The sequence below is a fragment of the Falco cherrug genome, chromosome 1 (genome assembly GCF_023634085.1).
Source record: "Falco cherrug isolate bFalChe1 chromosome 1, bFalChe1.pri, whole genome shotgun sequence".
NCBI classification, from domain to species: Eukaryota; Metazoa; Chordata; class Aves; order Falconiformes; family Falconidae; genus Falco; species Falco cherrug.
Window position 1 is genome coordinate 119,152,178 of NC_073697.1, and position 15,791 is coordinate 119,167,968.

Consider the following 15,791-nt stretch of genomic DNA (forward strand, 5'->3'; position numbering starts at 1 on the left):
GTAAAAATTTAAGAATGAACCAGAGGAAACCAGAATACGCTTGTAGTGGGAATATGCAGAGCAGCATGCTCTGATGTGTTAGGAGTCAAAAGGGGAGTGAGTAGAGGTTTGAAGGAGGAAAATGAGTAGAGGCTTGGGAGTGTCTACAGGAAGGAGAATTCCAGTGCATTAACTATGGAGTTAATCATAGCAGTTGAAAAGTCACATTCTTTACACTGCCAATGCTGAAAGTGTGTTTCTAGCTCCTCTCCACATCGCGATAGTCTACTCCTTGGGTGAGTACTCTCCCAGCCTATGCATCCCTCCAGCATGCTGTGTCATCCCAGGCTCCCATCAGTGCCCCCTGTTCACATCGTCACAGCTTTCTACTTTGCTTTCTCCATCCATCTCTCCCATGCCAAACTCCCTTCCTGTTCGTTTTCTAAGAATGTCAGATTTCTCCTTCTCTCAGCACCAATTGTCTCATCCTGCAGAAAGAAGCTGGCTCAGCGCCTGCAGGAGTCAGAGGAGCAGACTGAGGCTGTCAACTCGAAGTGTGCTTCACTGGAGAAGACAAAGCAGAGGCTGCAGGGCGAAGTGGATGACCTCATGATTGATGTGGAGAGGTTGAACGCAGCTTGTGCGGCATTTGATAAAAAGCAGAAGAATTTCGACAAGGTTCATACAGAGAGCCTGCCAAATGTGAAAAACATCAGACACTTGATAGGCCAGGCCAAATTCTGAAATTATGAAAGTTCTGCACTCACAGTAAGATACACTGTATTTTATCCAAAGCAAAGCTGCGGTAAAGAACACATAATGAGACATATAGTAATAACGTCACAGTGTGAGTAACCCCAGATGACCACAGCAAACAATGAAGTAGCTTTCTGATAGTTTTAAAAAGCATTAAGTTTTTGCAAGGGAGTATAAGAGGATCCATATCTAGTCTTTGATCAAGCAGACTCAGCAAGTATTCACATGCAAGCTAGACTTTCAGCCGGTGCTAATTTGCTGGCCTTGTATGTGGGTTAGGCAGAGCCTCAGACTCCTCTCCACAGTTCCAGCCCTCATTGCTTTTAATAACATTTAAAATAATCAGCACTGTTTGGCCGAGTGATGTTGCACAGCCCTGTGCCTTGGCCCAGCCTTGTGTGAGCGAATTAGGTGAATGTGCTACAACAGACACCCTGCAGGGCTGTTGTGTCAAACTCAGGAGACAATCTGTAGAACATGATCTTTCTTGGCGGGCTGAGTGCCAGAGCACTGGCTCCTGCAATAATAGAAAGGTTCACACAGCCTCATCGTGTCCAGGCTGTTGTCAACCCAAACTCCTGCCTGAGAGTCTGGGGTATGCACTAGTGCTGGCTGAAGAGGGTGAGTGAAGTAGCTTCCACCAAAACGGCCAGAGTACGTATCACGGTGAATTGATTGTCACAGGCAGAGAACAATCCAAAGCAAAAGACTGCAAGACATGTCATGCCTCTTGGGTTCTTGCCCTGTAGATGTGCAGAGACAGGAGTACTGCAGAATAGGTCATTCTTCTGCTCCTGTCACTCCAGGTCCTGGCTGAATGGAAACAGAAGTACCAGGACAGTCAGGCTGATTTGGAAGCTGCCCAGAAGGAGTGTCGCTCTCTCAGCACTGAGATCTTCCGGATGAAGAATGCCTATGAAGAAATGCTTGACCAGGCTGAGACTGTCAGATGGGAAAACAAGAACCTCCAGCGTAAGTTCAGATCTCTATCAGCTGGAATCCACCAGGAGTCCTAAGATGTGTCTACATTCCTTGGATACCAGAACTCTGCCTCTCCCCAGGGTTTTGTTCCTTAGGATTTTCCCCACAACGCTCAGGTTAGGTGTCTGTCTTTCCTGTTCAGCTGATCACAAAGTCACCTGTAAGCACATGCCTATGGTTCATTAACAGCATCCTACTTCCTCATGGTATTCTCCTCCTTCACACCATCATAACCCCATTCATGAATAGCGATGAAGTTACCTGAATGGACAGAAATTATGATGAAAAAAGATACTCGATTTTTTCCAGATTACCTCACTCACTGTCATTAGAAAAAAATCTGGAGGGCTGTTGTCTTATCTCCTGATTATTGGAGGACCATGCAGCTGTGGCACAACAGATTGGCATTTAATAAACAAACTAACCATCTAAAGGAAACCCAACCCTGTTCTTTTTTGTGAGCTGAATGATCCCTGGGAAGTATTTGAGGATAAAGAGAACAATCAAACAGAACTGTCTCTGGAGATGTAATTTCGCTATCCAGAGGAAGTCAACATTCTTTTCTGAGCTTACTCCAGCTGGCCACTCCCATTTTTAAATTGCACACTGACCTGGAAGCAGGAGGTAACCAGAAATAAAGACTGCACACAAGACTTATTATTTCTCCTCACTGCATCACATTACATCATTAACTCTTCCATCACTCCCATTGGCAAACAGCAATTGCAGGTGCCATTGAAAACTTTATTTCAGATGAGCTGAGTGTGTGTTTTCTGTGTTGCAGAGGAAATTTCTGATCTGACCGAACAGATAGCTGAATCTGGAAAAGCTAAACATGGACTGGAGAAAGCAAAGAAGCAAATTGAGCAAGAAAAGTGTGACCTTCAAGCAGCATTAGAAGAAGCAGAGGCAAGTGTCCTCAATAAGGGGGCTTGTTTCTAGAGAGATCATGAATGGAGAAAATTTGGAGGTTATATACACCTGTTTGTCCTGCCACCATCACAAAGGTGCAGTATGAGAGCACAAGCAGATCAAATAGCATAAGGAGGGCTCCTCTCCCATACCAATGTGGCATTCCTTACTGTGCTATCACGCAAAAACTACTCAGTCCAGACTAAAATAGAGATCATTTCACACCACCTGTTTGAATGAGCTCCTGTAGAAGGCTGAAGAAAGGCCATTTGTATTTCAGGACTCAGACAAGTTTTGTTTTCTAGTAAAATTAATCAAGGATGTTTTCAGAGCAAGTCTAATCTAGACTTAAAAGTTTTCTCAGTGTGACCTCCTGCTCAAAGAAAGCTGAATGTTGAAGGCAATTAAGATTATATTTCTTCAGTTCCTCCACTTTCAATGAATGGGAGCCAGTAAGACAGTCAAAGAGCAGTCAGTTCACAGGACGTGTTTTGATGAACACAAAGAGGTTGCTGGGGATCAACTGAATCGTGGAGATGTGGCTGGTACACTGATGTGCTTTGCTGACGCAGGCTGCATACCAGGTCCCACAAGTCCATGACTGCTCAGTCTTCCTTACTGTCTTTGGCTGCCCCTCAGCACTTCATAACTTTAAATTTAGTTTTTTCCCGGTCCATGCCAAATTGCAGCTCCTTCAGTTCCTTCTTGTCTGGGTTCTGCCTTTTGTTCCCACTCTGCCCTGACCGTCCCTGGAAAAAGCTTTTATTACTTTTGTATAACCATATCTGATTCTCCACAAAATGTCTGAGAGCATTTCACGGAGCCGCTCACGGTATACCTAGGACATAGCTCAGAGACACAGAATTAGCTTAGACTGGAAAGGATCTCTGGAGATCTTTAGTCCAACCTCCTGCTCAATGGAGGGCTAACTTCAAAATTACATTAGGTTGCTCAAAGCCTCGTCTGCTTGGTCTTTATAACTTCCAAGGATGGAGACTTCACAGTATTGCTCAACAACTTCCTCCAGTGCAGCATCATTCTTATTGGAAAATATTTTTATCTGAAATAGGCATCTCTGTAGGGTCTATTTTAAAAGAGATGCCAAGGCTACATCAACTGTTTCATTCTCTGGATGGGCTTATTTCTGTCCGCTGTTTGTAAAGACTCAGCCTCAGGCTTTAAACTCCTAGGCACCTGAAGCTAGATAATGTGAGTATCAAAGGGAAAAGGCTGTATGGAAGTAGAACATGCCCACAGTGTGGTGGGACTACGTGCAGACCCCCTAAGCAGACTTAAGCATGGAGGTGCAAGAGAAGGCAAGCTTCTTCTGAGCCCGAGGCTTGACCATCCCATTTTGTCATATGTTTTGTTATCTCTGCAGTATCAACAGAGCACTCAGTGCCCAGGCCTTTTGGCTTCAGAGGTATTTTCCTAAGGAGTCTTATTCCTAAATTACTGATTAATATCCAGTTGAGGTGTAGTGACTCTTGTGTAGGGGAACAGCAGTCAGTACTAGGCCTTTTCTAAAGGTCCACAGTAAGGCACGCAATACCTGTGTTACTGGCTGCAAAGTGCCAAAATTCTGCATGGGTATTTCCCATTAATGGACACTACAGATCCATTGATGTTATTTCAACCCTGCCAGGGCTCTTTAGAGCACGAAGAGGGAAAAATCTTACGCGTTCAGCTGGAGCTGAACCAGGTGAAGTCAGATGTTGACAGAAGGAACGCAGAGAAAGATGAGGAAATTCAACAGCTGAAAAGGAATCACCAGAGGGTATTAGAGACTATGCAGACCACACTGGATGCTGAGATCAGAAGCAGAAATGACGCATTGAGGCTGAAAAAGAAGATGGAGGGAGATCTGAATGACATGGAAATACAGCTGAGGCATGCCAACTGTCAGGTGGCAGAGACACAGAAGCACCTCAAAGCTGTGCAAGGGCAACTCAAGGTAAGGGCCATGAGGGCTACTGTCCTACAAGTCTTTGCCACTCACTCTGCTTGCCTCTGAGTCTCCTGGTGCTTTCACCTTCAAAGGACTCCCAACTCCATTTGGATGATGCTTTGAGACAGAATGATGACCTGAAGGAGCAGCTTGCCCTGGCAGAGCGTAGGAACAATCTGATGGCAACAGAAGTGGAGGAGATGCAAGCTGCTATGGAGCAGACAGAGCGAGCCCGTAAAGTTTCTGAGCAGGAGCTGACAGATGCCAGCGAGCGAGCACAGCTCTTCCACTCGCAGGTATTTGGCATCTCCTGTACAACAGGCATGCGGGAGTGGTATGAAACGGGGTGGGAATGACCTATCTCTGGACTGTCCCCACAGTACACAAGCCTTCTCAACACCAAGAAGAGACTGGAAGTGGACATTACTCATTTACAGAACGAGGTCGAAGACAGCATTCAGGAAGCCAGAAATGCAGAGGAGAAAGCAAAGAAAGCGATCACAGACGTGAGTACTCTTGCTTGCCTCTCTTCCACATGATACTACTGCAGTCACTTTTGCGCTTTAGAAAGGCAGCAGTCAGGTGGAGGAGAACGAATTCTTCAACACAGGAACAGAAAATATTGGTGACAGACAATCTCGCCCACATGGGCCTCATGCAGCCTCTGCCCTACTGCTTGCCATGGAAGACCCCCTCAGTCTAGGTCCTCTACTCATGTTCTGCTAGCAGCCTGTGTTGAAGAGGCATCCTGTCTCCCCTCCCTCATACCCACATTCCCTTTTGCTTCCAGGATAAATGTAATAGACAGGATAGAAGAGATGGCCACAAAATTGTAACAGGAAAAGAGCAGTCCAAACCAAATCCCATTTAGACATGGCACAGAAAAGCTGAAATTAAGGCTAAAATCATACATGCTTCCACACATGTAAGAAATAAAAAGAATGGAAATTCTTTTTAAAAGTTTAAACAAGGCTACAGTTCCACGGCATCAGAAGAGACCAACCTCAGGAATACCTCTGAAAGGCAGATGAAAATGAAACAGAAAATTGCATCAAGCCAAGGCATACCTGGGCCTGAAGCACTCTTCTGCCCACCTGCCTGCGGCAGTGCTGCGGGTCCCCTCTGCCCTGTCACACTGGAGACAGCTGTCCATCCAGGTCCTGGACACCTCAGCAGGCACAAGCTTGACATTGTGGTTCGAGATACTTGGGGTCATTTCATTAGCAAAAACTGCTTGGGAGTCTGACTTTTCAGCAAATTTAGGCAGCAAATGGCCAGATATTCAAAATCAGTTGGGAGCCCAGAGATGCAGAGTGTTAGCTGGTGATACTTCAGCGTGTCTCTAATTTCCACTGTCTCTTAAAAAAAAAATGGAACTTCGGTATAGAGTCATTTGCATGCCTTAATTTTTTTTTTTCTTGTCATCAACCTTGCTTGTTCTCCAAGGCAGAGTAGCTCTAGAAATGCCAATACTGAGAAACAGTGACCCCCTTTATATGACAGATTCTTGGCACAGCCGTGAGCACTGACTGAGAATGCAAAAAGCCACACACCAGCGCGAAGCTGGGCAGTGCTCCCAGGGAGAGTGCAGAACTGCCAGGGAGGCATATTCATAACATAACTGTGCACTGCAACAGGCAGCCATGATGGCAGAAGAGCTGAAGAAGGAGCAGGACACCAGCGCCCACCTGGAGAGGATGAAGAGGAATCTGGAACAGACAGTGAAGGACCTGCAGCTCCGACTGGATGAAGCCGAGCAGCTGGCTCTGAAGGGTGGAAAGAAGCAGCTCCAGAAACTAGAGGCGAGGGTATGGTGAACACCATGGTAGGATAAGGTCAAGTTCCCGAGTGGTCCCTTGGTTGCTGGAACCCTTTGGGAAGGTTACAACAGGGACAACCCCAGGTATCTCCAGCAGGTGAGATGAGTAGTTAAACCCTGCACTGCTGGCAAGGAACAGGCATAGATGTGCCACCTTACACCTCTAACCTAATAACTGAGGAAGCTGGACAAGCATGAGGGGAGTAGACAGCAGTCAGATTTCCACGCTATCCCTAAATGGTACGTGCTGCTGCCAGTCCCAGAGGCAGAGCATTGGGCTAGAGAGACCACTCGCCTGGCCCCCTTTCTGTGCTTCTCAACTGCTGCTGTTCCAAAATACAGCACAACTGACTGGGAGTTAGTTTGGCTTTGACAGAAAATATCCCCACAGAAATAAACCCACTGGTGTCCAGGTTTGACTTACACACGCTCCAGAAGAGGTGTTGAGCTACGGGAGGTTGTTAAGGACTATTCATGAGGATGAGCTGGGCTCCAAGACTACAAATTAAACAGATTTTCCCCATTTACCTGGTGAACGTTGACAGAGCCCTCCCTTTCCTGTTTCAATTTCCACTTCTCTGAGAGATTTAAGTCCAATTTTGTTACAAATGCCCCAGGTAAGCACGGCTAAGTTCCTTCTATAACTAACTATGGATTCACACACCATGTCCCCAGTAATACAGCATGGCAAGCAGTTTTTAGCTACTCTAGCCTCAGGAAGCTTGCCCTGCATGGTCGCTTTCTGCATGGCCACTTTTTCCGTGGCCTTGGTCTGCAGAACCCTGGTTCCCGGAACCCTACAGTGGTACCAACAGCCACTCTTGGCAGGTTGCTGCATTCACCATGATACTGTGTTTCAGATTAATGAGTTAGAAAATGAGCTTGATGCCGAGCAGAAAAGAGGAATAGAGTCGCTGAAAGGTGCTCGCAAGTACGAACGAAGGCTGAAGGAGCTCACTTACCAGGTATTTCAAATCCTCTGCCCTCTTAACATGCATCACCTCAAGCCCTCTTCCAAGGCTAACTTGATTTTTCACTTCCCACAGTCTGAAGAGGATAAGAAAAATATTCTTCGGCTCCAGGACCTGGTAGACAAGCTGCAATTAAAAGTGAAAGCATACAAGAAGCGGGCTGAGGAAGCTGTGAGTGTGGGAGTCTCTAAATCTTTGCGAGCCCTGGGTGGAGATTTCCAAAAGGTTCAGCCTCCCAAGTTCATTAAAATAATTGAGTACTCAGTGTGATAGGGCAGCTATGGCCACTGCCTTTGAACATTCCTCACCTGGTAAAGACTTAACAGCTCACAACAGAGCAGGCACAGCTGGAATTGTCCTGAGGTTGTCAAAGTTTTGGAGCTACACTAGCCAATTTTCCCAACCTGGCTCTGATCAGGACTAATTGCTCTGTCCCCAGCTGAGTGCTCATGTTGTTAATACTACCAGACAGAAACGCAGAGGGTGCTGGCAACACAGGGGTGTAGCTGCAAGGCTAACTAGTGGGTGATATTATTGTGGTGCAGCCATAGGGTGTTTGGTTAATGGTAATGGGATGATGCCAGTTTTTGTCCATGTCACTGATGTCACTGCGTGACTTCCAGGAGGAACAGGCAAACACTAACCTCTCACAGTGCCGCAAGACCCAGTACAAGCTGGAAGAGGCTGAGGAACGAGCTGATATTGCTGAATGCCAGGTTAACAAGTTGCGAGCCAAAAGCCGTGACATTGAAGGACAGGTGAGCCGAGGGGCTGCAGAGAAGGACCGTTTCCATGTGGCAAGTGCCCCAGGGGTCTCTGCCCAAATGCCTGGCAGCCACTCTGTAGATCTCCCACTCTCGCAATGGAGCATCCTCATAAAGGAAGGCCAGAAACACATTTATTCAAAACCAGTGGGTTTTGAAGGTCCTGTCAGTGCCTCCCAAGAGACAGACTAGATTTGATCGACTTTAAGAATTCAGGTCTTTCAGCAGAATTGGGAGATACTGGTTCTGTGCCAGTAATATGGCAGAACATTTGCAATAGCTACAGCTTCGAAACAACGCCAGATATAATTCAACCACTCCAACAACCTCTACATTACCTTCTTTTTTATTTATTTATTTATTTATTTAGAAATCAGAGGAATGAGCTGACCGGAGCTGTGGCAGGCACCCTTACGGTACAGACTGCTGTGCATCCGCCGGAGATCAGCACTGCTTGCTTTGAGTGACCAGGTGTGCGGTCACTGCCCCTCCCGCCGGCCGCCGTTACCCAGCCCCAGTAGGAGCTGAGAAATAAAACCCACCCTGAGTGACGGGGCTGTCCCGCCTTACCGGACTGACCGCCAGCATGTGTGGGTGGGCGCAGCGGGCTGGGGGTCTGCTCCGCGGCGGGTCTGCGCGGTGCGGTGCGGCTGTGCTCCGCGGGGGTCCGCTCCATGTGGAGAGCAGGTACGAACCCGTCACGCCCCACAGCCGCGGCGCAGGATGCGCGGCCGCTCTGCCCGCCCGGGATCCGCCGGAGCCCCCGGCCGCCCCGGGAAGCCCCCTTCCCCCCCCCGCCCCGGGGCGGCGCCAGGCCCGTGAGCGCCGCGCGTGGGAGCCGTGCCCGTGCCCCCGGCAGGGGGCGCTGCGCCCCGCGGCGGAGTCGGCGACGGGCGGGGCTCGCACCCCCCTGCGCGCCGCGGGCCCGGTGCGGCGGCCAGAAGCGGCGGCGGGGGCGCGCCGCGGCCTCCCCGAGCGGGGCCGGTGCAGCGGGCGCGGGGCCGGGCGGGACGAGGTTCGGGCGCTGCGCCCCCCACCCCCCCCCGCCGGACCCCCGCGGGGCCGTCGCGGAGGGGCGAGGCCGTTCGGCAGCGCTTTACGGCTGCGGGTCTCCCGTGTTACCGTGCCCGCGGCCTGCGGGAGCCGGGCTTCGGCGGGTACCCGTGCGCGGGGGACAGCCGGCGGCTTTGGCCGCGCCCCTGCGTTAGGGCTGTCGTCCTCGGGCGGGGCCCCGCCACCCCCCGCTTCTGCCCGCCCCCTGCCCGCGGTGTCGCCCCGCGCTCGGGCGCTGTGCTCCGTTCGGGTCCCCGTCACTTACCCGCGGTTGCACCCCGGCCGGCTGCCGCCCGTGCGCCTCCCGACCGCTCCTCTTCCCACCCCCCCCCCCTCGCCTTCGGGCCCTTTGTGCCAGCCACAGCCCGGGGACGTTTTGGCTGCCAGTGCCCCACCTGGTGACCTGCCGCCGCAGCCTGTCGAGCTGGCCCGCGTCGCCTCTGCCTCTTCTCCCCCCCCTCCACGGCCACCTGCCCCCACGGGCTCCGGTTTGCACGCAGCGTGGCGTGCCCTGTTGCCGGGGGGGCACGTGGGCAGCCCACTCACAACCACAGCGCCCTGTGACCTGAGCTGTCACCGCGCCCCCCGGCTGGCAGGTCCTGCCCGCGCTGTCGCAGGACACGGCACGGCTGTCACTGCACAGTGGTGCACGCGAGAACCGCCTGCCCCAGCCCACGAGCAGTGCTGCGATAAGCACAATGCTAGCAGACAGACCGGTAGATTAGCAGGGTTTATCCCTTTGTTAAGTACAAACCTGCTCTCAATACTCTTATTTGTGCACAAAGGAAGAAAAACGGAAAGAATGACAACTCCTGCATGGGAGCTGTGTTAAGCAGGAGTGGGTTTAAGGGTACTTTTTTATTTGGTATGATGATGGCTGCAAGCGTATTTATAAAGCTGAAAGAAAAGCCTTCGCCTGAAAATTGCTTGGCACTCCTGTGAGCTTCTAGAAACACTTTGGAGCTGCCATGAGATCTGTAGAGCCCTCCAAGTCCTTTGCCTGTCCCAGCGTATCCGGAAGGGAGAAGTAATGGCACGGCCTGATGTCTGTGCATTACCCGTGAGCCAGTACTGGCTTTTTCTTGGGATGCTGGCCAGCAGTAGGAAGGACCACTTCTGTGTGATCGCCTATCTCTTCTCAGGAGTATTCCAGGAAAGCAGCCTGTTAGGTGTTTGAGCCACACATCAGCAACACTAGCTGCCCTTTGTGACCACAGAACACATCACCTTGCTCACTCTGGGAGAGAGGCAGAATAGTCAGGGTGAAGGTTAAAGACTACCCAAATCTGTGCAGAGTGCACTGTCTGAGCTGATGGTTTGAACAATGCTCTGGCCGAGGCTTGAATTGCTCTCAGGCTGAAGGGGAGGGGGAAACAACAACCAAACAGGCCACACTTAGCTACGCATGTGAAAATGACAGCAAACATCCGTGTCATCTGCTCTTCAAAAATTGTTCACTGTTCAGCTAAGTATCTCCACACAGAGAGAGACTGAGAAGACAGGAGAGAGGCATTGAGCCTCCAGAGAATGGCAAGAACAAGGACTCTGTGCAGAGCAGTTCCAGTGGACAACTGTAAACTATGCCCAGCTCAGAGATTTTTGTATTCATGTACCTCTCTGCTTAGTTCTTGCCACTAAATTTCTAAGATATGCAGATGTGTATTAGCATTCTGAAGAGAAGCATATACAGTTTCAGGAAAACAGGAGAGGGACTGAGGGGATGCAAAAAAAACCCCAAACGCTGCTCCCCCACCACCACCCCCCAAAAAAAAAAGAAAAAGAAAAAAAAAAAGCAAAGCCCAGAAAGCTGGAACGAAATTGAAATATGATAACTGCTAAGTTTTCAAAATACACTTTATTTATTTATTTATTTAAGAACAAGAAATCTACTAGTTTTTATTTAGTTGAACCAGAGGTAAGGTGAGAAATACTTAGAAAAAAAAAAGGACAGACTCTTTATTTTAGAACAGTAACAAATAAGCTTGGTAAGAGAGCTGGAGCTGTGTCATACCTCAGTGTACATTAAGAATAACAAACTAAGTTTGCCTATCTGTGAAGTCAGAAGAAGGATTAAAATTCTGCTTTAAAAACACACCATGCACACACAAAGCTCATCCCTTCTAGGCATGGTGCCTGATCCTCCTTTAAGGTCCTGGGGGAATGGATGGAAGTGGGATTCATTCCAGGGGCCTACAAGATTCTCTTTCAAGCCTGCAGGGCCTTTTGCTAGGAAAAGGGTAAATTGTGCTGAGAGTTACAGCCCCTTCACAGCTTATGTCTGTGACTGGTATCAGAACTTATACACAGCTCGAAAAACACTGAAAGCAGAAAACTGAGATTTCTTAGGTATGAAACTGGGCTCCCATGTGCCACCATTACTCCTTACTTCTATTAGCAGACAGGCAGAGAACAAGAGGAGTCAGGGTCTGACCCTTATTAATCATGTGACAAATTTGGTCTAATTAATCTCATACATTTGTTTTAATTCTATGCAGTAATAAATCCTCTTTATAATTTCAACCTGGGACAAAGCAACTCTGTGCACCAGTGCAGGCTGGGGACTGCCTCCTGGGGTGCAGGCCTGCAGAAAAGGCCTTGGGATTCTGGTGAAAAACAAGCTGGGCCTGTGTTATCCCTGCACTAATAACGCTAACCGGTCAGGGGATTGCATTAGTAAGCAGCCAGCAGGGAGAGGGATGTGCTGTTCCCCACTGCCTGGCACCGGTGAGGCTGAGTCTGCAATACTGCGTTCAGTTTTGGGAATCACCCCCCTCCATTATATGGGAGATGTTTACAGAGAGGATCCAACAACAGCCCCTAGTGTCGGTCAGCTGGAGCGTGTGCCATGTGAGGAGACGTGAAGAGAATTAGGTTTGTTTGGCCTGGAGAAGAGAAGACCTTAACTAAGGTCTTAACTGAGGCTAACGCTGCTGAAAAGGGGGTTGTGAACTTGGATGCATCCAAGCTTTTCTGGCAAGTGCGCAGTGAAAGGACGAGAGGCCACAGTCTCATGTTGCAACCAGGGAAATTATTTTTCAGCAAAAGGCAGGCAGCGTTATTTATCATGAGTGTGCTGCAGCCCTGGGACAGGCTGCCTAGAGAGGTTGTGGAATCTCTGTCCTCAGGGATTTCCAGGATACATGCAGGCAAGGTCCTGAGCAGCTTCATCTAGCTTTGCAGTCAGCCCTGCTTGGAACAGGAGATTGTGCTGAAGATCTCCGATACGTCTTCCAGTCTACTTTTTTCACTGATTCAGTCGAACTCACTAATCTAGCAAAAAGAAAGTTGCATTCTGCTGTTCGAAGACTGATCGATTCACTGAACAGGCTGAGGAACACAGAACTGGTACCAGCCACAGGAAGGTCAGGAGCACACAGCTAGCAGGAAGGGTGGTGGCTGGAAAAGGATGGATGTGAATGAGGGCTCTGTCTCAGGCACCTGTGCAACCTGCTCTAGGGGACCCTGCTTATGCAGGGGGGGTGGACCAGATCACCCGGAGGGTTCCCTTCCAACCTCAACCGCTCTGTGATTCTGTGATTCCAATTCTATCTGTTGATTTTAACATTCTGTCCAACTCCAGCCACCCAGCTCCACTCGTACTCACAGAGCATGTTTACTTTCACGTATGAGCACCTCTGCCCCTTGCTTATCACCTAAGATCCTAGAGAAATTTTAAAATCTGATAATGCATTTTCTAATTAAAATTCTAATCCAATTGAAAAATTATATTTATTGTGGGCATGCTTTCTGGGTATGGTCTACATATCTGGACTTGTCTTATGATTACATTATTAGGATAAGTCACCATTTCTTTTAAACTTTCTTGATCATCTTAACCTGCATCCCCAGAGACTGTTACCTCCCTGGGGCAGTGGAGAACATGAGGACTCTGTAACCTTTTCTTTCCACAGTGTTGGACAAGGTGCCACAAAGCAGAACCTTCCTCACTAACCAGAGAAGCTCAACTGATTTTCAGAAACTCTTCTTTCTGTACCCATTCTGGCCACAGGAGACTTTCTGATAAAATCTTCTGGATATTTCCTTTCCTCCAGTTATTTCCCAAGTACCGAAGCCTTGCTAGATATATGAAGTGAAGATCGTTGCAATTTTTTGATAGCAGTATAGTTCAGTGCCCCAGATAGTCCCTACAGCCAACTTCACAGCCTTTTGGGCAGCCCCAGGCCCAGGCGTAGCTTGCAGGGTGCCAGGAACAGTGACACTGCTTCAGCCCACTCACCCGCTGCAGCTGACAGAGACACAGAGTAGCCTGGAAACATAAAGGAAAGGGCTGGAAAGAGTCATCTGTGGGAGCTGAGAAGAATGCGGGAGGTGGAAGTCACTAGGTGGGTCCTCATTGGCAAAGGCGGTCAGGAGAAGGCTGGCCACAGCGAGCAGGGCTGTGCTGGGTCTTTGTCAGAAGCAAGCGACACAGAGCACCCATTTGCAGAGAGAGTTTATTGCCAACCTGTTGTTTGTAAATGTGTGTCAGCAACAGCAGATTTTAAATACTAAAGCTGTCGAGGGAAAACTAACGCTGAGTTTCCAAGAGTTTATGGGACTGAATCCTCATCTTCGATACTACTCAGGATGAACACAGTTCTCGCCTCATTCTTAGAGACTTTCCTGTATGAGTCATTGTTCACGAGAGAATAGCAGCTTTATACACAGATGGTTGCAGAACAGAGACACCATTGAGAGGAAAACACTGAGACATCTATGTCCTGCAGATACAGGCACACACATATACACAGATCAACAACTTCATCCACAGAAAGCAGTCAGGCCTGCTCAGTGTGTTCAGGCAGAATTTCTGCTCTTTCATGACATAGGAAATCCCTGATGGAACTCAAGTAATGAGCAATTCATTCTGAAGAGGGAAGCTTAGCGACAGTGAAATACTAATGTCCAAACTAGTACACCCAGAGGGAGTTTGGCTGGAGGGCTGCCTGGCTGGATTGCTCTTCTTAGCTGGCCAGAAGCCCAGTTCTCCATGGGATCAAAAGAAAAGATCAGATGCTCCGGGACACAGCAAGCTGTTGGAGATAATCTGGCAAGTCCACATCACACCACTAAGACTGATACTAAGCCAGAGAGAAGGAAGTTTGAAGGAAGATTTAGGTGCTTTTATCAGATCACTCTTGGGATTTTTCCTGCTTTTCCAGTGTCTCTCCATGTGATCTTGGACAAGTCCCTTAAGACCCTTAAAGTAGGTGGTTCATGTAGGTTCATGCCCAATCTCCACATGCAGGTAACTCTCAGTTCAGTGGTTCAGGTTTGGACATCAGGGCAGCTACAACAGTATAAAGGTAACTGTGGGCAGGTTGTGCCTGTGACTGTGGGCCAGGCACTGCCTCAGATTAAACAGGTGAGGTACAGGTTCCAAAATACGGTGCCTGCACTGGAAACCCTTGCTAAAGAATTTTATGGATACCAAAAGTTTGCATGGGCTCAAAAAAATAACTGCCCTAAATAATGGAAATGAGCTATGAAATGCAAGATACCACCTCCAGCTGGGGAAGACCTGAGCTATCATTTGCTGGAAACGAAGGGGATGTTCTGCAGAAATATATCTCTGCACCTGTCTTTTTCCCTAGATTTCTGCTATTAGATATCACTGGAAACAGGATAATAAACCAGACAGACCTGTGGTCTGATCCAGAACTATTTGTCTTCTGTTGTCTCAACACTTGGAGGATGAGACTTGAATGGCAACAGCTTGCTTGTTTCTGATACACTGAAACTAACTGATTTATAGACAATGCCTTTCTTCCTTTCAATGGCTTTTCTATTTAGCATGAAATAAACATTCAATAAATAAAATCGTGTGACCTAGTGTCTATAGAGCTGGAAGAAGAGATGACAAGGCTACAGTATCTGCTTTAATGAATACAAATGCTTGGGAATCACTGAGCTGGTCTAGAGTCGGGTCTGTCCTCTGTGAGCATCCTGACCACCATGGAGTACTCTGGATCTGCCCTGCATATTTTAGTTTGCACCAAGAGGAATAGCAGTGAGATGGACTGAGGGAAGCTCTCTCCTGAAATTCTGTAGCCAGCTGATGGGAGCATGTTGTTGTGACTTAGGCTTTCCAGAGCCCCAGGAGGAGAGAGATGAGCACTGGACTGCTGGAGAGAAACAGCATGACGTTGCCGTTTCAAAAAGGGGTTTGTGACAACTGGCTGCTGTTGACACCTAACTCCAAGGTGAGGAGTCCAAGTTATGAGTCACATTTCTGTGACCAAGTATTTGCCTCTCATGCAACAGGGCAAGACCTGCCCTGCTTCTCGGTAGGAACTATGTTGACTGGAAGTAGGCTGATGTTATCGGAACAGTTTGTTGTTCTCAGCCTGCTTCCAAGAAAGGAGGTGAATGGAAGCAGTCAGGTCTCCAGGTGTATTATCCTGGCAGGCAAATCCAGTTTAGTTTCAGGTTAATCACCACCAGCTGTTTGCTCATATGGTATCACTGCCCATTTATAGACAGAGACTACATTTGTTTATGTCTGACTAAAATAGCAGGTACGGCTCTGGGCACTGTTATGACAAAGATGACTAAACCTGCCCTGGAACATCACTAAGTTTCACAATGGCCACCACCAGGCAGGGCAC

At 48.6% G+C, this 15,791-nt stretch overlaps 1 protein-coding gene and 1 long non-coding RNA gene across 2 annotated transcripts in view; one reads left to right on the forward strand and one right to left on the reverse strand.

The window, feature by feature from the left end:
• The window catches only part of LOC129737060 (uncharacterized), a 46,279-nt gene extending 38,759 nt beyond the window's left edge, over positions 1 to 7,520 (reverse strand). Inside the window, exon 1 of the long non-coding RNA XR_008734474.1 lies at positions 7,358 to 7,520. This is a non-coding gene — a long non-coding RNA (uncharacterized LOC129737060). The remainder of the gene's footprint in view (positions 1 to 7,357) is intronic.
• LOC102053483 (myosin-4) overlaps positions 1 to 15,067 on the forward strand; it is a 38,309-nt gene extending 23,242 nt beyond the window's left edge. Inside the window, exons 29-39 of the mRNA XM_055723690.1 lie at positions 474 to 657; positions 1,542 to 1,707; positions 2,501 to 2,625; positions 4,274 to 4,582; positions 4,669 to 4,872; positions 4,957 to 5,082; positions 6,214 to 6,384; positions 7,256 to 7,360; positions 7,442 to 7,537; positions 7,990 to 8,107; positions 12,075 to 15,067. Coding sequence (XP_055579665.1) covers positions 474 to 657; positions 1,542 to 1,707; positions 2,501 to 2,625; positions 4,274 to 4,582; positions 4,669 to 4,872; positions 4,957 to 5,082; positions 6,214 to 6,384; positions 7,256 to 7,360; positions 7,442 to 7,537; positions 7,990 to 8,107; positions 12,075 to 12,355 — 1,885 coding nt within the window. The 3' untranslated portion in view covers positions 12,356 to 15,067. The remainder of the gene's footprint in view (positions 1 to 473; positions 658 to 1,541; positions 1,708 to 2,500; positions 2,626 to 4,273; positions 4,583 to 4,668; positions 4,873 to 4,956; positions 5,083 to 6,213; positions 6,385 to 7,255; positions 7,361 to 7,441; positions 7,538 to 7,989; positions 8,108 to 12,074) is intronic.
• Positions 15,068 to 15,791: the final 724 nt, after the last annotated feature.